This window comes from Nyctereutes procyonoides, unplaced genomic scaffold (assembly GCF_905146905.1).
Source record: "Nyctereutes procyonoides isolate TBG_1078 unplaced genomic scaffold, NYPRO_anot_genome, whole genome shotgun sequence".
NCBI classification, from domain to species: Eukaryota; Metazoa; Chordata; class Mammalia; order Carnivora; family Canidae; genus Nyctereutes; species Nyctereutes procyonoides.
The window spans coordinates 23157512-23183682 of NW_026575146.1; the positions used below are offsets into that span (position 1 = coordinate 23157512).

The following is a 26171-nucleotide window of genomic DNA, read 5'->3' on the forward strand; positions in this document are numbered from 1 at the left end:
AGGTTTTCCCTGCTCCAAGCTACACTCTTTCATTATGGAGAAACATTTTCTTCTGTTTCAAGAAAGTGGGCCTGTGAATTTCCTCGTATTCTCCTTGTTACATTACATGATTTTCAAGAAACGTTATGGTTTGGGATTCAGAACCTTTAAGCCACTGCTATACTTTTATTGGAATTCCATTAATTGAATAATAATTTTCAAAAATGAAGTTAATCTTGTGGTCTGGATTCTCATTTCATCTATTCCTACCCTCTCCTTTCTCTCCACCTGCCCATGCGACCAGAATACAGTCAATCCTTGATTTTTTTGACAGGTGTAGCCCCAGACCTATGAGGTAAACAGCAAGGAACAGGGGATCCACACACTTATGTGGCAGCTGCAAAGATGAAGATCTTTGTGTGGTTGCTGTCTTGATTCTCATATATTCATCTCAATCCCATCATTGCCCAGCGTTCCCCCAGGGAGCCTAGCAGCCCCGCCTGAGGCACTGACATCAGGAAGGATCTGGTTCCAGTTCTAATCTAAACCTTAATGAAGCCCAAACTGTGTACTGGGACATAGTGAGGTTTCAAGAGAGACAAGAGGACAAGCTGAGCTACTGAGGCTGGAGCCTGAGCATGGAGGGAAGTCCCAGAAAGGGGCCTCCAAGCAAGACAAGTGCCAGAACTTTAAACTTACACCTGTTCGAGTAAGATTTTGATCAAGAGCATTGAGTTTAATCCCTTCTGGGATTGGAACATATTTATTACAAATATAAAATGTCCTTTTTTAGTCTGGAAGGAAATCTGCTCTTAGGCAGCTTCAAATAATATTTTCTTTTCTTTTTTTTTTTTTTTACAAGATTTTATTTACTTGAGAGAGCACACAAGGAGGGGGAGAGGGGCAGAGGGAGAAGGAGAAGCAGACTCCCTGCAGAGTGGGGGGCTCAATCCCAGGACTCTGAAGTCATGACCTGAGCCCAAGGCAGAAGGCAGATGCTTAACCAACTGAGCTACCCAGGTGCCCCTCAAATAAAATTTTCTATGTTCAGTTGGTTAAAGCTGAGTTATGCAGAAAGAACACTTGAGCTCTGAGATCACATTCTAAATTTTGCTCTTCCACTAAGGAGGGAAGGCTGAATTAATGTTTATTGACACTTATCATGTGATAGATACTTTACATGTAATTTATATTAAAAATTTCCCAAGCGTCCTGGGGAAACGGTATTATTGTTTCTATTTTTATGAATAACACCAAAGTTTAAAAAGGTCAAGGTTAAGCCTAAGAGAATAGAGCCTAAATTTGGACCTGGATTTGTCTGATCTCTTAACTTCCACCACAGAAATGTTGTCTCATGTTGGCGTATTACTAAGTCATTCTGCTTAAGAAAAATACCTCAAGGGGCGCCTGGGCAACACAGAAGGTTGAGCATCTGACTCTTGGTTTTAGCTCAGGTCATGATTTCGTGGTTGTGGGATCAAGCCCCACATTGGAATCTGTGCTCAATGTGGAGTGGGCTTCAGATTCTTTCTCACTTTCCCCACCACTCCTCCCTGCTAGAGCACACACACTCTCTCTCAAATGAATAAATAAAATCCTAAAAAAAAAAAAAAAGAATACCTCAAAATGTATTACATCTTTGGACAGAGTACGTAACTCATAAAACAGTTATTAGTTGCACTGTAAGAACATTTTATTCCTAGATTGTAACATGAACGGATTTGCGTTTGCATAAACAATGATTGCTGATGGTATCAACGGAACAAGATTCTTTCTCCCAGGGTTTTGGGTTTTTTTTTTTTTTTGTATTTGAATAATGGGAGGAAACATGAGGGATAGTAATCAGTGCTTAAAAAAAGCTTACTTCCTAAAAAAAAAATTTAAAAAAAAAAGCTTACTTCCTTAAACACCTGGCTAATTATAAGTGGGTCTTACTGACTCTGCATAGGAAATAAGCTGTGAATAAAAATATAGAGTCACAAACCAGTGTTTGATCAATTTTGATCTTCTCTGGAGGGAATGTCCTAGAAGACCCAGTTTCTCTTCCTACCTCTTCCCCATGAGATAAGCTAGTCATCCCAACCACTGGTGGGGTGGCCTTTGTTTCAATCAAGACTATCCACTTTTTTCCCAATGACATTTTATTTTATTGGAAACACTTAGAAGAGATCGAATGAGAGGTAACTCTGGAAGAATTGGGGGTGAGGGCCTGGAGGAGTGGCAGCCCTCACATACCTCCTTGCATTTACAGCAATCACCCTAGAGCACTCACCAAGGGACACAGTTGGCATACTTTTGCTTTAAAGCAGAGAAAGCCCATGCAAATCACTTGGGGAGCATTTTGAAAGTCCTGATGACTGGGTCTTATTTCCAGAGACCATCATTCAATTGGTCAAAAGTAGGGAGGGTCTGGGCATCTGGATTTTTTTTTTTTTTAAAGCTCTAGGTGATTCTATGAAGCAGTAAGAATGGAGAACCATTACTCTGGAGCATCACTGAGAGGTCAGGGCAAGTATGAACAAAATCTTACTTCTGACATGAATTAAGAACACTGAGCTAGGGGATCCCTGGGTGGCTCAGCGGTTTAGCACCTGCCTTTGGTCCAGGGCATGATCCTGGAGTCCCAGGATCGAGTCCCACGTTGGGCTTCTGCGTGGAGCCTGCTTCTCCCTCTGCCTGTGTCTCTGCCTCTCTCTCTCTCTCTCTCTGTGTGTGTGTGTGTGTGTCTCTCATGAATAAATAAACAAAATCTTTTTTAAAAAAAGAACACTGAGCAAGGAGGCTCCCAAGTGTGGCTGTCTTCCAGATAAGTGTCTGAATCATCAGGCCCAGACGGACCTTGTTCAGCCCTTGGGGTTTGGTTCCCCAGAGTATTCCCTTGGCCATTTTCATTTCCTGGGAAGGAATAGTTACAGGGACGAAATGCTCCTGCTATTTTCAATCTGCATACTTCGGTTTGTTTCCTAAGTCAGGCTCTTATGAATCTCATCCAAAAGAGTTAAGAAATAGGACTAAAAAGGAGACTCTCCAACGCAAAGTTAGGACAGCCGAGGTTTTCATGTGCTGAGATACCTGGCACATTGAAGACTTTCCCCTGGAGCACCTTTGGTAACAGTGCCAAGGAGATGACGTGCCTAGATTTAAAGCCAGATTTCCTATAAGACCTGATCATAGACAGAACTGGAAGATGGACATTCATCGGTAAGAGGGGATAACTTGCAGAATTTGCTGACAGCTGAGCCTTAAGAAACACTTCTCTGCGACTAAAGGAAAAACACTACTACTCAAGCGTCGTCGTAATAAAGGCTTAGGGGTAATCTTCGCCCAGGTGCCCTGCTTTCCTGTTGGAACTCAGCCGTGGCTAATTGATGTGGTCTGCTGGGTTAGGCCCAGGCCGTCCACAGGATCCACAACCCCTGTGGCTCTGCACAAAGGCTCTTGCACAAAAGAAAACTTCCTACGCCTTTCTTCTTTCACCCCTCGCAGAGGTACAAAGGGGAATAGACCAAGTGAGTGGGTGTTTATGTAAGGCAGTTCTTGGCTACTCAGACAGGAGAATTAGGCCTAAACATTTCTATTTCTTTAAACAAGCTTCTGATTTTTAATAAGGTACCTGTTATATTTCTGGCCCAAATGGGAAGATTTCTCAAAATATTCGACGGGTTCCTTTTGCTGTTAATATTCATTTGTTTAAATACTGAGGATTTTACGACTATAAAGGGTTTTTCTTTTCATTTAATTTTTTCCACTCCCTTCTTCCCTGCTCAAAAATGTTACTAAGTAAGAAAATGGCCTGACATTCATCTGGCTGTGAGGCCAGCCTTCTCTGGAATGCTGTGTGGTGCTGTGCTGTGACTTCCATGGAATTCAACCCCTGTTTATCAAGGGCTCCCACTTATTTTAATATCATCTGTTGGAAAAAGCGGAAAAAGGAAAGCAATTGAATAGGTCCCTAACACTACAGTGTGAGTTAGTCTTTGAAAAATGGTGATTAATAGCAAAAACAAAACAAAACAAACAAACAAAAAAAAAACAACCTTGTTTAGGCTTAATCTGATTAGCTTCCATTATTGGGGGAGGGATGGAAGGAAGTATAATCCTAGAACAGCATGGAGGGCGAGGGTGAGGTCCCCTCCAGTGCCCTCTCCCATGGATCCAGCCCCACTTGCTCCTCACGGGGAACAGCGCTCTGTGACCTGGTCTCCAGTTACACCCTGTCGCCTGTGAACATTCACACTCTACTTCTGTCCAGACCCGTTACTCATTTCCCCCTAGACTCTGAGGACCCTGTGTTCTAATACCTCAGTTTCTGACTTCAATCTTCTGAGTGGGGGTGGGAGGCACATACAATAATGGCCACATTCTCAAACATCTATTTACAGAGTATTCTAGTATCAAACAATGGCAAGACACCAACGTATTTTAGGATGGTAGCGGGGAAGGGAGAATCTTTGAATTGACAGTCATGACTGTTGGCAGTCTGATGTAGGTGAAGTAAGTGGTAGCCACCCTGCACCCTCTCCCCAATCTTCACCTTGAATTACCCAGATTGCCTAGAGATTATCTTGAGTACAGCACTGAGCTGCCCAAGGTGGAGCAGATCTGATCTGAGGGGAAGTTTCCCTCCATTAGTATCTGTGTAGGGAGCCCAGAGCCTCCTCTCTGTATCCTGGAAGCAAGGAGGCTGGATCAGGGCATATCATCTGGTCATGTTGACAGCAGGGCAGGGGCAGTGAGGTGCTCCCAGCCATGATGAGATGAGTCACCTTTTGAGAGGATCATCAGCAAAGACCAGACCTCAACCATCAATGGGAGATTTTAACAAAGGGCAAAGGTTGCCCAGTAATAAAAGGGCTCCAGGTTTCCCTCTATCCTATGCCATTCAGTCTATCCCTTTAAGTATGTTGTGTATAAGGGGGAGGAGAGTGTATGTGTGGGTGTGAAGATGTGGGGAAGACAGGGGAAGTGGGGGTGGGTGGGAACAGAGGCAACTTTAAAATTGATATTTAAATTTTTTCCCTGGTTAAAAAACATTCAAAGGACAGAAAAAAGTCTGATTGTGTGCACAGAACTAGGATGTTGACACAATTTGAGTGTTGTGCATTGTACTGGGAGCAGTACACTTAGGTTTACACTCAGAATTGTGAAATATGATTCCTTTTAGGAAAAGTATCCCTTTTAAACATGTACAATGTATAGAAAATGAAGGAAGCCGGGGCACCTGGGGAGCTCAGTTGGTTAAGCGTCTGCTTTCCCATCAGGTCATGATCCCAAGGTCCTGGGATAGGGCTCTCTGGTCAGCTTTCCCGCTCCCTGTCTCCGGGCTCCACCTTCTTGTGCCCTCTCTCTCTTTCTCTTTCTCCCTCTGTCAAATAAATAAATACAATCTTAAAAATTTAAAAAAGAAAATGAAAGAAGCCAAATATAATCAGAAGAAAAAGGAAGGAGGAGCACCTGGGTAGCTCAATTGCTTAAGCATCTGACTCCTGATTTTGGCTCAGGTCATGATCCCATCAAGGTTGTGAGACCAAGACCCACAGAGGGCTCCAGGCTAAGTGGGGAGTCTGCTTGAGATTTCCTCTCTCCCTCTGCCCCTCCACATACATACTCTCTCTCTCTCTAAAATAACTAATAAATAAATCTTTTTAAAAATTTTAAAGGAAGGAAAGTAAAATACAGAAGCGTAAGGAACAAAACCTGTTTTGTTTTGCTTTGTTTTTAAGAGGAAGAAGACACCTAAGATACTCTGATGTCTCTGTCTTGAATGGCCTGGTTCAAGTTCATTTCACTTGGGCAGTTTTCCTATTCACATAAAAAAATCAGGTCATCTCTGGTAATGTTCTCTAAAGAAAAAAAAAAACAGAATGCCAAGAGAAAGGACTGAAAAAGATTTAGAAAAAGAAACAAAAGCAAAAAGCCCATGGGATTAGAGGATCAGAACAAACTTCTATGATTGGTTCCTTTATAAGAAATTCAAAAGAAAACCTAATACTGTCTGTTGCAGCACAGCATCATTTTTCTCAGAAGAAATCTGGCTATCTCCCTTGGACGAAGCAGCCCTCTAAGTTTACTGTTCTAAGAAATGTCTGCCCCACTCTTGGCTAATGGTCTAAAATATTATTTACGGGCAGCTCCAGTGGCTCAGCAGTTTAGCGCCGCCTTCAGCCCAGGGTGTGATCCTGGAGACCCAGAATCGAGTCCCACATGGGGCTCCCTGCATGGAGCCTGCTTCTCCCTCTGCCTGTGTCTCTGCCTCTTTCTCTCTGTGTCTCTCATGAATAAGTAAATAAAATCTTTAAAAATAAATAGATAAAATAAAATATTTATTTACAACAAATAATGTGATTTGGCTTAAATTGCTTCCCAGAGGAAGTATTTTAAGTTTTCTTACTTGATTATTAACTGCAAAACATACAACAAGGACAATTCTCTCTGTTTCAATACCTTATACTTCACATGCTACATGGAGCCTGCTACACTCTTCGATATGGGAATTCTAGCCTCTGGAAGAATGGAAAATTCCAACATTAGTAAGACAAATATGAGCAGAGGGTTCACAGGTAAAGAAGACTCATAAATAAACGTTGCTAATCTCCAGCCAGGAAGAGCAAGGTCTTTACCAATTGTTTTGCTCCATTTTGAGAAATTTCAGAATGTTTTCATACCCAAATCCCCTTCCTGGGGGGCTCCCTATGATGGCCAGGCTCTGTGACTCATTCTGCTTCCATTCTGGCCATAGGTAATGGACTAGATAGAAGGGCATCTGAGAACTGGGGCAGTCTGCCCACAGTTTGATACAGGCTGGAAGATGCGTGGCATGGAAGCTCTACCCACAGAGGGCAAGTGATCGACCCCACAGATTAGGGGCTTTTTCTGGAACTTTGACTATAAGACACAGAGAGTCACAGAAAACAAAAGACACCCAGAGAGAAGGGAGTAAAGGAGAGTAAGCAGATGTCCTGAGGCAGAGTCTGACACGGGTGGAGAAAATAAAGAATAGAAAGATGTCAGCAGGTAACTGCAAGAGCAAAAGAGGCAGAGAATAGTTGAGTCACCAAAATGACAAGGACTCAAGCAAGGAGCCACAGACGCCTACATGACACGGTAGATGGGGGATTTCCTGATTTCTGCTCTGCCATGAGGCCTATCTGTTGTGTCCCAGAACATCCTTACAATCAACCACTATGACCCAACATAACCCACCAACCAGTGGCGTAAAGGAATCTATCCAACACAATTCGGCTCCATGATGAAGTTCAGGATATATTTCAAATATTTTCCATAATTAATGGAAATGATTTATTTAAATGATCAATTTTATCTTTAATTAGCTTCTCTTAATAATGAAATCTTACCACAAACAGGTTTGGAAAGTATGAAAAACACTTTTGTACAACTAAGGAGATGCTTTTTTAGCTCTTAGACTAGAGAAAGGTATAATTGTATTTTCTATCTGCTCTTAGAATAAACTGGAAGTGATAGATGCCTGTTGAGTCAGTTAAGTGAAATTTAATATCTAATGATTTGATTACCTATTTATTTATTTTCAAAGATTTTATTTATTTATTCATGAGAGATGCAAAGAGAGACAGAGAGAGGGGGGCAGAGACACAGGCAGAGGGAGAAGCAGGCTCCATGCAGGGAGCCCCATGTGGGACTCCATCCTGGGACTCCAGGATCACACCCTGGGCAGAAGGGAGGTGCTCAACCGCTGAGCCACTCAGGGATCCTCCTTGCACTTTGTGATCACAGTTGACCTCAATGTAGCAAGACCGAATATCTCTCTTCTCCTGAAACATGCTACACTTATAAATAGTGGCAAAAACCCCCCGAAATGTTTCTGTAAAATTATCAAGTTGAGTTCACTGTCCATTATTTAACAAGAATCAGCTCTTTTCCTGTCCAGGATCCCATTGCAGTTCAAATCGTGTTATTGCAGATCGGCCGTCGTGAGCCACCACACTTTTGGAGCACTAGATTTTCAATGCAGTAAATATCGCTGGAAATAAAAGAGCTTTTACAGCTGGTGGGAGCCAGGGAGGGAGGGGGAAGCTTTAATTTAGAGATGAGTGTGGACCACTGCCCTCTCCTGGACAGAAGAGGAGGAGCAACAGTGTGCCCTTGAGTGAAAAGATCTGCAAATATTTTCTGAATTCACTTCGACAGTTTCTAACGAACATCTACCATGTACTGCTTTGCCATGACACTGTGGGCCAAACCCCAAGAATGTCTGAAATTATCCCTCCCTTTGAAAAGCTTACCAGATGGGATGGGGCAATGAGATTTCCCAGAAATGAAAGATAATCTCACTGCAGCATCAACTCAAACAACTCAAGAAAACCCTGTATTAATTTCCATTCTTTGCACAATGCTTTGACGGTAGTTAGATGGAGGACAGAAATATACGCCAAAAAAGCCGGTCAACGGGAAATTCTTGGGAGATCAGCAGGCACAAAACCTAGTAAAATTACATTTCACAGACTGAGATATTAAGCTAAAATGCAGACTCATGTTGCTCTTTTTTCACAATAAAAAAATGTTCTTGGTAAGGGTAATCGTGGGTTCCCGTACGTTCCTGAAGTTGCTCTGTCATTTTTGCTTACTCACTGTGACTGCAGCTCCTGCCTCCTACAAAGAAAATTTAAGTTTCACCCTTTGGCACATTTCAGAAAATGGACCTGGTCCATTTAAAGCTCATGAGACCCTAACACAGATGGTAAGTCTGAGTCCCAGACTTACCTTTCACTAAGTGGCGGCTTAAGCACCAATCTACCATTGCACCACGCACCTCACTTCTTTGGACTTCTGGGGAAGAGCCCACCAGTCGTGTTCTGGGGTTCTTGGCCAGTAAGGTCACTTAATGGCACTTTGAACAGTAATGAAATAGAGAGAGTCGATTTAATAGTCATGGGAGAAAGAACAGATTTGGTCATAGAGAAATTCATTAAGAGGCAGTAGCTGTATTTAATAAATGTCAGCGTTTAACAGAAAGTTTTTCAGAAGTTTGCATACTGAAAATGGTACTCTTCAGCCTGTTTTGCATCTTCATTTGCAAGAAGTTGACACCACCCTGCTAAGAGGTGAATGCAGCTTCCTTTATCACATCTCTCTTCCCCCAGCCAGCCTGAGTTACCCTGAGAGGTGAGAGTAGTTCCTATGTGAGCCAGCAGTTTGGATAGGGCCAAACGCGAGCCCACTCGATGTTAAAATAAATAAATAAATAAATAAATAAATAAATAAATAAATAAATAAAATTAAAAGCCACAGAAATGTATAAATGTATGTGACAATCACACTGACTCATGCCTTCTGTGCCAGTTGTCAGATGATGCCTCTCGGCTCCAAACCTACTCTTCGTTGCATTGCTTGTGATGCTGGAGGTAGATGTTGCAAATATTTCTCCTTTGCCAAGTAGACGGACAGGAGGACGGACATCTCTTCCTGGCTCTGGGGTACCTTGTCTGCTGGAAATGGTGACTGGTGGTACATGGGACCCCCAGTGGCTCTCCCTTCTGAGCTCCCGCTCCCTTCCCATGGGTCCCTCACTGCCAGCTTCAGCACACTTAGACCTTGGTGGGGGTTTTCTGTTTACCAGTTTTGATCCATAATTGCCTACCCACATATCTCAACCTGACAACCCAAAGGCCTCTTCCAGCATCCATGAGCTGTAATCACATGTCTCCAAAGACATTTGAAACCCAGCCTTGGGAAGATGATCCCTCTTCAAAATGTGGTTCTGGATTGGGTAGTTTCTCTCAGCACTAGGGTATTCTTCAGCGTTTTTTCCCTTTCTTAGAAGATAATTCCATATAAATAGTTAATAACGCTTTATATTAATTCTTCTTGATTGAAATGATTGTGTGGTTTCTGTCTCTTGATGGGGCCTCACTGACCCACCTTCCAAGCAAGCGATGACACACCCCTCTGAAAATGTCTGATAAAGTCAGATTTGGATGTCCTTGTAGAAGCATAAAATTTGTGCTTCTGAGTACAAATTGGTATTGGAGATTGCAATTCTATGGCTACGGCAGATGCCACCATCCTGAAATGACTCAGGAGCTTGATGCTTCAAAATACTTGAATTACTTGTATCTGTTCATCCACGTTAGTTTTGTGTATTCATATCAGAAGCAAGATAAGAGAAATAAGACCGGTATGATTTACTGGAATCTTTCCGTGTAGCCTCAACTCTAATCTTAAATGGACCAATTTATTGAATTAAAAATGATCATCCAGTTAAAAAAAAAACCTCTGCCATTCAAGTTCCTCTCTGGATTATATTCCTAAATGTTTTGCCCTCAAGTTCATGCTTCTGACATTCACCATTAGGTTTCCTCCCTGCTTTAGGCATCCTTACTTATATTGCCCCCTATGAATACTTCCTTTCAATTATTAATTGATTTTACATCACTCACCAAAGAAAAAAAATCATTACTCCTATTATTTAGTTAAGGTAAAATTTCAATTTATACTATTAAAAGGAAAAGATCTCATTTTTGCTTTCAGAATTTCCAGGGATAATATATTAAGGGCAGTTTTTTAACCTAAAGAACAGAATTTCAAGTCTTATAAGTCTTTTTATATTTTTTATATATCATATATTTTTTCTACAAATTTAATATTTCTGTAACAACACTCCTGGTGTGATATTTATACTGAAAAATTATACATTCCTTCTATCCCTTATAATGACATCATAATGACATTGATCTAACAACAGTGAAAAGCTTTCCAGCTTTGATGAGCAGAATTTGTGCTAAGGCGAGCAGTTGTAAACACCACCAGTAACGAGACATTATGGATGCTCCAAGGGAGGCCTAAGGAACTACACCCATCACACTCAGCTCTTTATGATTATAGTTCCATGTCCAGATTTTGCCTATGGAAAGCAAAGCCTGAAAATCGGAAAAACTACAGCTGAAACTACAGGTCCTACCTACAGATTGGGAAGCTGAGGTTCAGACAGGCTGCATGACGCGCTCGGGGTCACACATTGGGAATGTGGCTAAGTAGGATGTGGACTCTTAATCTCGACTACATTAGATTTGGTTAGATTATCACTTTGCATCTGATGAGGGTCAGAGATTCTTGTGTTTAAATTAACTTTAAAAGACAGTGTTATGGGATCCCTGGGTGGCGCAGCGGTTTGGCGCCTGCCTTTGGCCCAGGGCATGATCCTGGAGACCCGGGATCAAATCCCATGTCGGGCTCCCAGTGCATGGAGCCTGCTTCTCCCTCTGCCTGTGTCTCTGCCTCTCTCTCTTTCTCTCTCTGTGACTATCATAAATATAAAATAAAATAAAAGACAGTGTTATAATCTTTTATCAAGTCTAAACTTTACAATCATTTTGACTTCAAAAGATTAAGTTATCTCTAGCTTATCTTAATAATAAAGCATTTGTCGTGGATGTGTTTGGAAACAATGAAATATAGTTTTATGTAACTAAGGAAGTGTGTTTTAGACCTTAGACCAAAGTGAGGTACCAGTTCTTTTCTTTTTTTTTTTTTTTAAGATTTTATTTGGGATGCCTGGGTGCCTCAGTGGTTGAGTGTCTGCCTTTGGCCCAGGGCATGATCCTGGAGTCCTGGGATTGGATCCCACATTGGGCCCTGTGCATAGAGCCTGCTTCTCTCTCTGCTTGTGTCTCTGCCTCTCTCCCTCTGTCTCTGTCTCTCTCATCTTTTATTTATTTATTCATGCTTTTATAATAAACTGAAAGATTTATGCCTCTTAAATTACATTTGAACGCTCCAGTGTTTCGGTACTACAACTAAAAGCAGCCACAGTGACTCTACTGTGAATTCCACATTTTCAATTTTCTCAGAAAAGTGGTCATAACAGGAGAAAATCTTCAAATGTACGTTTAAAAGAAACAATTAATTTTGGGGAAATGCACTGGAATAAGACCAGAAAAATTAAATTTTCAGCTGGGTTTTCTGACTATGTAACTGTGATGACATCATCCCAAGTCCCAATCACATCATCAGTAGAATGAGGCTAACGGTGGCTATCGCTTTTACTTCACAAGACTCTTGGAAGGGAAAAAAAATAATAGGTGGTAATTACTTTGAGCTTTTCTTAAGAAAGGCGCTGCATTACTAATAGTTTTTCAACATCACGTTATAATGCTACTGACAATCTTTGTATTTAATTTTACATTTAGAATTTAAAGTACTTTAAGGCAATCACCACAAAAAGTAGACTTGTGATTAAATCACACTTTAAAAATGGATACATTTTAATGTTGCAGGGATATGACTTTAGAATTAGCCTGTCATCTCTTTTTTATATGAAATATAAGGCCTGGGATCCCTGGGTGGCGCAGCGGTTTGGCGCTTGCCTTTGGCCCAGGGCGCGATCCTGGAGACCCGGGATCGAATCCCACGTCGGGCTCCCGGTGCATGGAGCCTGTTTCTCCCTCTGCCTGTGTCTCTGCCCCTCTCTCTCTCTCTCTGTGACTATCATAAATAAATAAAAATTTAAAAAAAAAGAAATATAAGGCCTGATTACAGACTTTTTTGTGATTTGACCTCTGTCATGGTCTGACCTCTTCAGACCACTAGATGGCGCAACCTGAGGTCTAAAGCTTTGTCAAAAAAAACAAAAACAAAAACAAAAACAAAAACAAAAAACGGTGAGGAGGCAAGGAACCACGATGGTGTTCTGTATAAGGGCAAAGTCTGAGGGGGCAGCCAGACAAAGTTACAAGGTTTAGGTTTTATTCCTGACCCTGCTATGCTCCATGGGCAGCATGTGACTCTGGTGAATTTCCTCTGCTCCCCCCTCCTCTCTAAAACTGATCCTAACACTTGACACCTGCCTCCTCTCAGGAGCGTTTACAAGGATCAATGAAATAATGCTGCTGAAGGCCGGAGTTTTAATGAAAGCTGTCACACACAAGCAAAACATTACTGGGTGAGTATGTAACTAAGGTCCGCCCTTCCTCTGTGTTAAAATGCTTCTGGATTGGGTAACATTTTGTAAAAGAACATTTGCTGGAGGAGTGAAAATGATTAAGAGGGAGGGAACTGGACCTTTGAAGGAAAGTGCAAAGGCCAGGAGACAACCCAATGCACAAGAGAAGGGTAAGGGTGATGAAATATTCTCTTCATTGCAAGAAGGAATCTTGCAAAGGAGTGGAAGTGGATTTGTTCCCAGTGTTTTGAAGACAGGAGGAGCAGACAAGAATTTCCGTGACATCAGAAAAATCAAGAAGACATAAAAGGTTTAGAGGAGAGATATTTGGAAAGTGATGTTCTACATGTTCTTAGTTTTATATCAAACAGATCTCTTTCTTTTAAGATTTTTTAAAAATGGGATCAGAACCTTAACATGAGATCTACCCTTGTAACATAATTGTAAGTGTACAATACATTATTGTTGACGACCGATACAATGTTGTACCACAGCCCCTAAAGCTTGACTGAAGCTTTATGCCCACTGGCTGATAACTTCCTATTTCCTCTTCCTCACAGCCCCTGGAAACCCTCTTTGAGTCTATGAATTTGAATATTTTAGATTTAGATTTAGATTTCTCACCTAGGTGAAATCATGCAGTATTTGTCTTTCTGTGTCTGGGTTCAACCATGTTGTCTCACATTGCAGAATGTTTCTTTCTTTTTTTTAAAGACTGAATAGTATGCCATTATATGTATATACCACATTTATATGTATATACTACATTTTCTTTATTCATCTGTCAATTGTGTTTTAGGTTGTTTCCACATCTTGGCTATTGTGAATAGTGCTGTGATGAATATAAGGTGCTAATATCACTTCAAGATCCTGATTTCAATTTTTTTTTTGATAAATACCCAGAAGTGGGATTGGTACGTCTTATGGTAATTCTATTTTTAATTTTTTTGATAAACTTTCAAACTGTTTCCCATAGTAGCTGTACCATTTTGAATTCCTACCAACAGTGTGCAAGGGTTCCAATCTCTCCACATCTTCACCAAAATTTGTTGTGTGTGTGTAGAGAATGGAAAACTTGGATTTCAATTTTATCCACATTATTCATGAAATAATGAAATAATGAGAAATGAAATGAAATAATGAAAGTAATCATTACAAGAATGGGGAAAATCTTTCATTTGGACTGTGTTTTTGAATGCATAATTTTTTGTATATACTAGTATTCTATTTTTATCATATTCTTTCTGGGACTCAGTTTTCTTGTCTGGAAAATGGGAACAACTCCTACTCTGCTTACTTCATAAGGATACTGTAAGGGTAAAAGACAAAAAAAAAAGTAAAACTGCATTTGGAGTCACAAAGCACCATGTAGAACTATTATTGCACCATGTAGAACTATTATTTTCACTCACGTGAAAAGTCAGGATGGCAATGTATCATGATATTAAGGATCCGGAGAGAAGAGAAGAATGAGACCAACTTAATAGGTCTGTTGTGGGAACCTGGAGGCAGTATACCTGAACCTTAAAGTATCCGATACCCAGATACACGGTCCAGGTCTCCCACAAACGAACAACACTAGGTTAATAATTGTAGGCTGGCAGATTAAAGGGATTTTGGCTAATGATGCATTTCCTGATTTCATCTTCTATCTAAGATATTTGAGCTACTCTCAGGTGATTCCAAGTTGTCTCTCGTGTAACAGGGCTGTGAAAGTTCTTAGAGCACATACTTTTACAGGAAGCTTTATTTTTCAATGGGGAAAATATTGCTCTGGGAATAAAATGGCTACAACTGTATTCTCTGAGGCAGCCAAAGACCACCTCCTCTGTGTGCTAAAGTGATTACAAAGAAATCAGTTTGGGGTGTGCATGTTACCAGGTTGCCCTATTACACTCCTTTTCTATTTACTTCTCAAAATATTTTTCCCAGTGTGGCCAGAAAAATCTATAGATGTTTAAATACCTAAAAGCATTTTCCTCTGTTCACAATAGCTTTATTCCTGGGCTGAAATAAAATGGTTTCAATCAGAATCTCTTAGCACCTAATAGTGAATACAGATAGAGCCTATCCAATCAGAGCAGAAAACCACAGGACTGAGGAAAGTCAAAGATTTTCAAAACATATTGAAAGAGCTAAAAATGCATTTACCTGGGCAATTATGTCTATAATTTCTGAATAACTATGGCATCTTCTTACACAAGATCGAGCCAAAAAGTCTTCCACCAGCCGTGTTCCAATGCCATATCCCCTGTGATGAAGGAAAGTGTGTGGTCTGTAAATAATATTTGAATAATAAACTCAATCAATGTTTAGGGATGGAGTCCTCTGTTTAGCATTTGCATGGGTAACAAATTAAAGCAAATTTGACAAGTCCAATGGCTATTGGCAGAGAGCAATTATCCGGGAAATATTAACTAGTTTCCTATGAGCAGAGAAGCCTGAAAAGGAAAGGTTGGCCCAAATTTGACAATGTAAAGTTAAAGGAGGTTGGTGTTTGTAGCCTAATATCTCTTACTGGCAAAGAACTTTCTCATCAGTGGCTGTTGATGAAAACAGAATGAGCATCTAGCTAACTTGTCTGCTATAGATGTGGTACATGGCTGCTCATTCTTCTCTTAGCATAGTTATCATGGTAAGAAGACAGTCATGTCCAGGATGAGCTCCAGAAGGAGAGGAAGAAGGGAAAAGAAAAATCTATTTTTATTGCCTGTGTAGTTTTCTGCAGTTAGAACTTTGAAGTTTAATGAAAAGAAAAAAAAAGCAACATTCAAAAAATTCATTTTTCATTCTAGGGAAACTGAATCTATGGGACTTGGGGGAAAGTATTTGTATGACCTGCTAGCTCCACCCTACCACAAATGGATTCAGTAGTACCTGAAGCACAATGTTGAGAACATCTTATTGAGATGTCATAATGTGGGATCCCTGGGTGGCGCAGTGGTTTGGTGCCTGCCTTTGGCCCAGGGTGCGATCCTGGAGACCCGGGATCGAATCCCACATCGGGCTCCCGGTGCATGGAGCCTGTTTCTCCCTCTGCCTATGTCTCTGCCCCTCTCTCTCTCTCTCTCTGTGACTATCATAAATAAATAAAAATTTAAAAAAAAGAGATGTCATAATGTTGCTGAGATGGCTGAGCAGACACTTGTGGCAAGACAGACCTAAGAACTTTCAATCTAGTTGAGCAAATATGACCTTAATGTTGGAAATAAAAAGGAATAAGACTGCCTTTGCTAAACAACTGGCACAAAATTTGTCTTTTAACTTCACAACCACATGTACATAGACAAGTGAAATGATTTGAACGGAGCAATAGAAGGCCCACCAAGATAAAGTCACCACAGTGTGTAAAGGGAATGTTCCATAGGGTAGAGCCTCAACTAGGCTAAATCTCACCTTCAACCTTTCTAACTAAATCTTCTATTAATACAGGCCCTCTAGTCATTGCCCTGTTAGAGTCCTTTTCAGGATCCATAATTAAGAGGTTTAAAAAATGTTGACAGATATTTTATTATTGAGCAATAATCTGATGATCATATAATTATTCTAAGAAAATTAAAGGCTGAATTTATGCAGAAGGATACAAGGAGAATGGACTTTAAAAGGAAGGAGTGCATTTCTCCCTTTAATATATTTTTAAGTAAAGCATAGCAATGGTAAAAGTGTTCAAACAATAAAAACACTACATAGGAAAAAGTGAATCTCTCTTCTATGTATAATCCTGTCTCCAAGTTCTCTCAGGCAACTGCCATTAGCATTCTTTTTGCATATCCTTCCACAGATAATCTGTACTTATATAAGCACATATTTGTATTAGAAGGGGTTATATTAGAACAAAAGACTTCTGAAAAGAATCAGTTTGATGATCCATCACATTGTTGAAAGAACAGTCTGTTTTACCATACTTTTGTTTATAATTGACTAGCAAAGAAACGATTTCTCCCTCAAAAGAATATATTCCATGCTTGGTTTTCATAGAAAAAAAAAGTTTCCTTTCTCTTACTTTATACTTTATGACAACCCAAATGGCATTTGTCAGAAATTATGTTCAGCTTTAAAATGTGGTTCATTGAAATAATAGAAGAGCTCATGAAGTGGAGCAAGCAAAGTCATTAGAAGTAGACAAAATTCAGAGGATGTGAAGAAACAATATACATTCCATGAGAATAAAAGACTTCTACTTACATTTTATCTAGATATTTATTCACATCTTCGTCTTTTTCATAATCTTTGCACAGTTGGGCAACCAGTGCTCCATAGGTGAGGACAAAGAGATCTTTGTTCTAGAGAAAAAAGGGTTGGTTTTACTTTACAGGTAAAGCTATGGACAATATGCTACTCTATTTTTTTTAAACAAATTTTCCAATTAGAAGAAGCTTTGGAGATCATCTGCACATTTTTTTCCACCCTCCTAATTATTGCAATAATTTTGACTTTTGAGAACAAGTTGTACCCATATTTGGATCCATTGCTGATGAGAAAAAACACTGTGAAATGAAATAAATTTCTTAATAGGAGAAATCTTTGTATGCATTTGCTATATTATATAGCTTGCAAGGTATTTTCACAGAGCAAGTTTTTAAAAAAGGAATAATTGCTAATATAAATTTCTGTTGTTCTAGAATGGCCTTTGGTATTGGCTGACCATGTTTTCAGTTGGAAGAAATAATTGGTTGAGACTCCTCATGAGTCTGCACAATCCCTAATGGGTTCCACATCTGCCAAGGAGGCCAGCAGGATGAAAACCCAGCTGTAGCAGCAAATTTGTGAGGTGTTGTTTTCTTTATACTTAGTGAAAAAAGGAGAATTTGTACTTTCCTTATAGATCTCCAAAATATGGCCTATTTTCAGAGTGAACTAAATATGAAAACTACGACTAAGAATAATTTATGTTTGGTTTAGCATTGAGAGGTTGAAAATAATGGGAAACAGAACACACAAAGCTTGACCAATCCATTTGACAAAGTCTCTCTATTTTGCTTCTGCTATTGAATACTATCTAAGTAAGGGCCGGAGATATTAGGGATAATTTATTCCAATGCTCTCAGTCCCACAGAAGAGGGAATGAGGCCTCAGGAGGAATGAGTGACTTGTCCAACTAGCCATCAACTGGCAGAGCCAGGGTGGAACCTGAGACTGCAGGCTTCACTCTGACATAGCAATTATCTCTGAGATGCACAAAAGAAGGCCTATTTGAAATAGAGGTGGGTGGGAGAGGGAGGGACGGAAGGGATCCACTGTTTAAAATAATCTTATTCTGTGCATAGCATAATCTTGTGTTTACATGAAAAGGTAAATCTGGATTCCAGTTAGAAGAGGTGTCTATACCTCTAGACTCAGGTGTCTTGGGTAGCCTAACATGGAGGGTAAGATAAGACCTGATAAGATTTTTTTTTTAAGGCACCAGCTTCAGAAATGGCTAACCAAGCCAATAAAATTGTTTTTTCAACAAAGTAACGTCTATAAAATGTTATATAATTTTGATCCAAATACTTCCAAAATTTGTCCAATACCACCAGAGTCCACTTCCATATACGTGGGTTTATGTCATAACAAATATGTTTCTTTAATCAGATAGAATGTTTGTAATAACTAAATAAGTTTTAAATGGATAGAATCTAAATAATTATAAAAATTAAGTCCATATGTGGATATAATTTACACTGAAAATATAAATCAAAATGTCATAAGTGTGTGTAGAATGTACATTATATACACTAATTGACATTACATCAAGGACTAATCTATATGAGTCAGGTATAGGAAAATAATAAGTACATTAATATTTCTACTAGAAAAGAAGAAATGTAAAGCTAGTGATTTTAACATAAATATTATTAAATCACTAAAGAGTCACAATGTATTCAATTTTAATTCTGTTCTTATTTAACTTGAAAAACTTGGTCATACACTATAAGAAATGTCTGTAAATTATACATGAAATATCTTCTCAACAAATAAGGAGCCACCACAGAAGATAAATTATGCTATGTGGTTAAGAGCACAGCATAAAAATAAGCAAAGGTGAAGGAGAGACAGAGAGAATAATGTGGTTGTTGCCACTAGCAAGAAAAATAGAAGAATTTGACCAAGAGGTAACAGGAAATGAAATTACACCCTACTCATATGCCAGAGCCTCAACATTGTGCCCATTTATAATATAACCAAACTGAATCATGGCATTTTCTTCTTCCTCTTTCTCTCTTATTCTGATGGGTGAGTAGTCACTATAGTTGACTCATAGCTGAATTTTAAGTTCAACACCCATGAGGCCCATTTTCCATTCTGCATCCTAGTAAAAGGCGATTCCTTAAACTACATGTCCAGTAGGTCTCAAATCCATACTACTGGTCACAGAAAATGTCAACATAAAATTTGACATAGTTCATAAAACAATAAAAAGTCATTTTCACATATAAAAAACAGAACACCATTAATTATTTGAGGTTTTGGATATATTAGGATAAAAGTGTGTTTTAACTGACACATAAATGAAGTGATTTAGGTACAATATCTCAACTCTACAAAATCTTTTAGTATTTCAGAGCCCCACATAAAAATAAGTCAAGATCCCAGAATGCCAGAGGGGGTATCTACAAGCATTCCCAATTGGGGTGTGCCAGTTAATCATACAATTCTAAGTACCCATAACTGAAATTATTTTATTCAATGCTCGTCAGTTTCCTGAAATAATTAAAAGAGCTTTAATTTAATGATACATTTTCACATCTGCAATTTCTAATGAGAGGATTATAAAAGAATATTTATCCAAAGCTAATCTGCAAACAATTAAGTTTTGAAAATAACTCTGAGCTTGGAATATACAGAAAGGTTAATAGCACATATCAAATTATAGTAATAGATACTTACATTTGAGACAAGGAAATATATTTCTAAAGGCAAACTTTTAATGCTGAGGTTTTTTTGCTGATTTATTCCCCTTAATTTAATACATAATCACTATCTTTATATATATTTCACATACATTTCATTTCCTAGTTCTGAAGTAAGAAATACAAAGAATTGCTTCATCTTTTTATATTTTCTATCAGATACAAAAGATAAATTTGTTCCTTTATAGAGCTAATTAGTCACAAAAGAAAACCCTAAAATATGTATAAAGGATCAATTATTTTGTTACACTGTGTTAGAGATCATTGTACTGTTCCCAGAGGTGTCTTTTATGATCCATCTACTAAACACTCCTTTGCTCCACTGGAAAAAAAGTCTGTGTATAAGTGTCACCATTTAAAATAAATCAGAAATCATTCAAGAAAACATTTCCCTTGAAGTAGAAGAAAACCTTCTTTGAGAATATATTTATAAAAAGGCCTTACGATTTTATGGTATTCTGGTCTTCTGTGTGCAGGGCGAGACATAGTGCTTGATAGATGGAGAATGTGATCTTCGATTTCTTTTCACTGGCTTTTACCTTAGAGGCATATCAATCTCTGTCCTTCCGTTTTTTGCAAGTTCCTTCTTGCTTTGAGACAAGTGCTACTTCTGCACCCTGCTGCTGTTGCTCCTGGCTGGGCTGTAGAGGAAAACAATCATGAGCAGGACTGTCTTATAGGCACGTTCCTTGCCACCGATCAAATATTGCTTCACTGGTGAGAACAAGTTGTAATCTAGAGGCATAAAAGCTGATAGTGGGAAGTCAGATCAGAAGCACCAGCTACTGAAAATTCTTTAGCCCAAGGGATATAAGAGTGGTGTTTTGCTCTCATGCCAAGGCATTGTTCTAAAATCACAAACAGAAACCTTCACAATCCAAGACAGATCTCAATGTTAGCATTATTCAGTCTTTGTATTGATTGTTGTGTGAATTCGAGACAGGATCAGCAATCTGTAGGTACTACCCTTTGGGTTCAAACCTAATCAACAACTCTAATAGGTATCGCACACCCCCATCTTTCATGATTACAAAATTCAAATATAAAAATAAAAAAACAAAAAAACACAAAATTCAAATATATTTGGTACTTTTGTTTTCATAAGCAGCAGTTTTAAGGAATGATGGATTTGGGGGTATTAGTATTTTTTGTTGTGAAACTGTTGCTCTAAATGAGTGTTCTACAGTTGAATAATGTATAATGATTTTGGCAGAGAAAGCAAGCCCTCAGCTTTCTTTTGTAGTCCCTGAGATATTAGCTACTGAAGCCTCTCTTTATTTAAGTAGGAGTATACATATTTAAAGCTAAAACGAGAAACTCCCTCATCTTGACAGCTGCAGGGTGTGGAGGATCAAAACTGTTCCAGAAACAGAAGCCTAAAACTCAATTTAAAGAAAGTAGTTTCCTACTTCTTACCATCTGAGTCAATGAGCCCTGTATGTTCTCGAAAATGCTTGCTATAAAGTATAGCAAGTATAAAGTACATAGTATAAAGACAGACTACTCACTACTTTGAAAGAGTGTGGTGGAGTTGAAAGAGCCTAGGAGAATTTGGAAGTCTCAGGCTGAGCTGCAGTTCTACCATTTACTGGCTGAGTGACTTTGGACAAGCTATTTTATTGCTCTATGGCTCAGTTTCCACATTTGCAAAAAGGCAATAATAATACCCACCTCACAGAATAATTGTGAGTATCAAAGAGATAATGTGCGCTATAAAACACATTATAATGCACCATAGAAACACTAATTACTGTAGTTTTTTCTCGTGAGTATATTGAATGGGGTTCCACAATATTTAGGGTATTCCTATTAATGCCTGTATTCCATGACTATTCCCAGGAAAAGTCAGTTTTGCTAGGTGGTGGTGTAGGGGGGCGAAGGGTGCTTTTTGGTGGCGGATTAACACCACCTTATATTTATGTAAAGCTTACAATTTAAAACATGGTTTTCACTTTCTCTCCCTCTAATTCAATTACCATCTGTAATTGATTGCCATGTCCTAGGATAAGAATCTATAAGTCATGTTAAGAAATTTGTTCAAAGCCGCTGGAGAGTTGGCAACAAGGAAGGATTTAGGCTCAAGTTGCTGACTCCAAATCAAACATTTTTTTCTACTGTACACGCTCTATGTTAGAGCAAAATAGTTTAGAGGTGGACTCACAATGGCTACGAAGGCATGGTGAGAGCACGCTGCTGAGCCTAGTGGGGGGGCAGTGCTGAGTCCTGAGAAAAACAGCACAGGCCTGTGTGCTTGGTGTGTGGAGAGTGGTGGTCCAGGAATCCATTTCACTGAACTCTAATGACTGTGGTGTGGAAACATCACGGCCACCTTGAGGATTCAGGACATCGTGGGCACATTGGGACAAGCCAGCTCTTCCTCTGGACTGCCAGGCCTCCCCCTCTCTCCTGCCCTTTCACCCAGGACCATGAGGCTTGAGGAAGGAGTCCCTGCCTGGCGTTCCTGCAGGAGAGGCACAGCCTGCACGAACACAGCTGCAGCCGGTGGTGCTGGGACACTGGATTGTGTCCCAGAATCTGAAACCCACCAACCTTCAGTGGCCTTTATGATCTAAGGCAGGCTGGTGTGCCCCAGGCTCTTTCTTTTCTTCACTTTCTTCCCTTAAATAGAAGAAAGTACAAAGGGTATGTTTCAAACAGGTAGCTGGTAGATAATTTCTGTCTTGGCAGTGAACTGGGAAGAAGAATCATTTCAAAATAATGCAGAGGAGGAGCTTTTCCTCTTTTATTAAGAGTTCTTTTGGTAGCCTAGGACAAACTTGGAGCCAGGGTTGGGAGAATGATGCAATGGTCGATGGCATCATAGGGCACTGCAAACCGACCAGCGCAAGGAAGTGATGAACTGAGCCAGTCCCCGAGAGTGGTCCCTTGGGAGGTACCTGGGCAGCTGAGTAGACTGGGGAGGTGCTGACAGAGGGGAACCCCTACTGATCTATCATCAGCTGTGTCATCTCTGAGACTGCCCACAAACTATCAGACACAGCCATCACATCTGCTTCAGGAATGTCTTATCTTTTTGCAATTTCTTTTTCTGTTTAAAGCTGCCTTTTGCATTTATTTTAACCAAACTTCTTTACATAAAATGAGTGATAATATGCTCAGCACCCCAGCCCTCTGAGGACTGCTCTAGCTGTCAGATCTGATTTTCCTATCCGTGTGCCAGCACGTCCTCAGCCAGGGAGCCTCTGGGTCTCCGCTGACAAGTAGACATTTAATATGTTGGATAGACAGGTGACAGCAAGCTATCTTTAACAAAAAGACCATTTGGTTATAACACCCCAAAGAAAATTGATCCATCATAGATGTAATCATTCACAATCACTGACGAGTTACACACAGGACCCCTGAGGAAGTCATTAGTTCTTTTGACTGTAAACAACGATAAAAAATTAAGAATTTGTCATCAAGAAACTCCTTTACGGCAAGACTTTGATACTCCAATAGTGACTTCTCATTAATCAGTGCTCCATCCTTTCTTGCGTTGTTCCCTGAAACACTGGTCTACAATTTCCTTCTCTCTTCCTCACTTCCCATATGTTCCATTACATGGACTTTTAAAATATGAAACTATAAACACAAGGAAAATGCGGTTTTTACTACCACGTTCCATGGAACAAGTTGCTAGATATACTTGAGGCCTTGTTGTAAGCAATAAAGCAATGCTGATCCAGTTGAAATAGCCAGCACCCTCTTTAATTCTATTCTGTCCTCCTCAGTGGTCACCACTACATAGAACTTGATATTTATTATTTCTATATATGTTTTAAAATTCTCTATATGTTAGTAAGTGCAAAGAATATGTAGTATCATTTCATTTTATTTTTAAAATATTTTATGTATTTATTCATGAGAGACACACAGAGAGAGGCAGAGACATAGGCAGACGGAGAAACAGGCTCCCTGTGGGGAGCCCAATGCAGTACTCGATCCCAGGACCCCAGGATCACAACCTGAGCTGAAGGCAGATGCCCAACTGCTGAGCCACCCAGATGCCCCATCAGTTTGTTTTAAAATGACATAATTTATCATACTGTACATATCCTACAGCTTGCATTTTTTCTTCCCAGTTATTTGTTAAGGTTTATCCATATCCATGGCTGTCACTCTAGCTCATTTATTTTCACAGCCTTTCTAGATGAGATTAGCAAACTTCTTCTGAGAAGGCCCAGAGCGTAGGTGTTTTAAGTTCTACAAACATATGGACTCTGTCACAACCACTCAACTCTGCTATTGTGATGGGAAAGCAGGAACAGGTGTGCCTGTGTGCCAATAAAACTTTATTTGTAAACATGGAGATTTGAATCTCATGCAGTTTCACATGTTATAAAATACTAAACAATTTTTTGTTACATCCAACTGTGTTAAGGTGTAGAAACCATTCTTAACTCAAGTCGAAGAATACAGGCAGTGGGCCAGTTTTGTCTATGAGCCTTAGATGGTCAACCCCTCGTCTACAGCATTCTGTTTCTGCAGTTGATTCATCTGTTTCTTCATTATTGGACATTACTAATGAAATGGGATGGAAATACTGTGATGGGATACTACATACACAGACATACAAGTTGACAATTGCTCTATCTTCATAATGGATTGTTCCTTTTATTATGATGGAGTGTCCCAAATTAGCCCTTTTGACACTTGTTGCCTTTGGTTCGGTTCTGCCTTCTTTTAATATCATTATTCCCAGTTATATAGATTTCAGTGCCTTTATTTCTCAAGCTTTGTGTGTGGTCTAGTTTTTGGTGTGTCCCTTGTAAGCAGTATGACTCTATTTTTTTTAACAACTCTGGAGCTAAGTTTACCCATCTCTGTATGGCCCTGTGCAATTTCCTGAATCTTTTCATGAAAATAAGTTCTTACCTGTAAGCAAGTTGAGGATAACATTCTCATCTGTAAACCAGTTGAGGATGATATTAGTATCTCATCATAGTTCTTATAATTGTGCCTGACATGTCCCTAAGCCCACAGTAATTATTAGGTATTTAAATTTTTTTTGTATGTGATTATTGATGTGTTTGGTCTCATTTTTACCATTATTTTGTGTTTTCTTTTTACCATCATTTTCCCTTTCTTTAGTCTCTTTTTCTGTTAATATTCCCTTCTAATTTTCTGCTTTTGAATGATCTATACACTATATTTCAAGTATTTAATAATTATGCTTACAATTTTGCTGCTTTAATGAGATGAATTGATTTAAAATTTGATGAGTCTTGGAACACCTGGGTGGTTCAGCAGTTAAGCATCTGCCTTTGGCCCAGGGAGTGATCCTGGAGTCCTCGGATCGAGTCCTGCATTGGACTCCCTGCATGGAGCCTGCTTCTCCCTCTGCCTGTGTCTCTGCCTCTCTCTCTGTGTCTCTCATGAATAAATAAAATCTTTTAAAAATAAATAAATAAAATAAAATTTGATGAGTTTTGGCATACATATAAACCCCAAAGCCATCAAATTAATTAACATAATTAACATTTCCATTACCCTTGTTTCAGCTATGTTATCTTAGAATCTTTGTCTATTTGGGATCCATTAATTACAGGGCCACACTAACAGGCAAAGCGGTTAATATCTCCCATGTGATCAGACCCGGAACATCTTCTTATCTACCTCTCATACACCAAGTCAATATTTCCCCTGCTCTAGATCGACCCAGGACCAGGTACTAGACAAGCTGTGACAGCCCTTAGGCCCCAAAGCCCACCAGAATTATTTAAACTAGCCAATCCTAGGCTGTTTCCCCTGCCTTACCTTGCCTTTACTATGGAAACCCCAATAAAAGCTCTAGCCGAGGCTCTTCTGTCTTCCTTTCTGCCTCTTGACCAAACCTGATGCTTCCCCTTGCGGCCTGGAATGCCCTCTTCTCTTGGTAAATGAAAATAAGAAATCTCCTATCAATGGCGTTGGCTTCTCCATGTCATCACTCAATCACCTCCATAAATTAAAACCCTATCAGTACAAATTGATATGACCTTTGAAAGTTTTCTAAGGCCCTTTGGTACTCACTCTTCTTACTCCTCCTCCTCTATTCCCTAGGCAAGCACTGGCCTATTCTCTGTCTGTATTGATGAATTTGCATTTTTAGAATTTTATATAGAGTCATACATTATGTACTTCTTTGCTTAAATTCTTTAATTCAGAAAATTATTTTCAATGCATTCTTCTTATTGTATAAATCAATAGTTTATTCATTTTATCTTACCAAGGAGTATTCATCATATGGACATATAACAGTTTGTTGATCTACTCACCTGTTGATGGACATTTGTGTTGTTTCTGGTTTGTAGCTATTATAAATAAAGCTACTGTGGACATTCAAGTGCAATTTTTTGTGTAGACTTATGCTTTCATTTCTCTTGAGCAAGTAACTAGGA

At 39.4% G+C, this 26171-nt stretch overlaps 1 protein-coding gene across 3 annotated transcripts in view; it reads right to left on the reverse strand.

The window, feature by feature from the left end:
- Positions 1 to 20425, reverse strand: part of TRAPPC3L (trafficking protein particle complex subunit 3L) — a 36622-nt gene extending 16197 nt beyond the window's left edge. The window contains exons 1-3 of one of the 3 annotated variants that reach the window (XM_055311292.1): positions 20233 to 20425; positions 17081 to 17178; positions 15047 to 15146 (exon numbers count right to left, since the gene is read on the reverse strand). In XM_055311292.1, coding sequence (XP_055167267.1) covers positions 15047 to 15146; positions 17081 to 17178; positions 20233 to 20274 — 240 coding nt within the window. In that variant the 5' untranslated portion in view covers positions 20275 to 20425. Of the gene's footprint in view, positions 1 to 15046; positions 15171 to 17080; positions 17179 to 19765; positions 19806 to 20232 lie in introns of those variants that run through there. The other 2 variants (XM_055311291.1, XM_055311293.1) reach the window with 2 other exon arrangements.
- Between the last annotated feature and the right edge of the window lie 5746 nt (positions 20426 to 26171).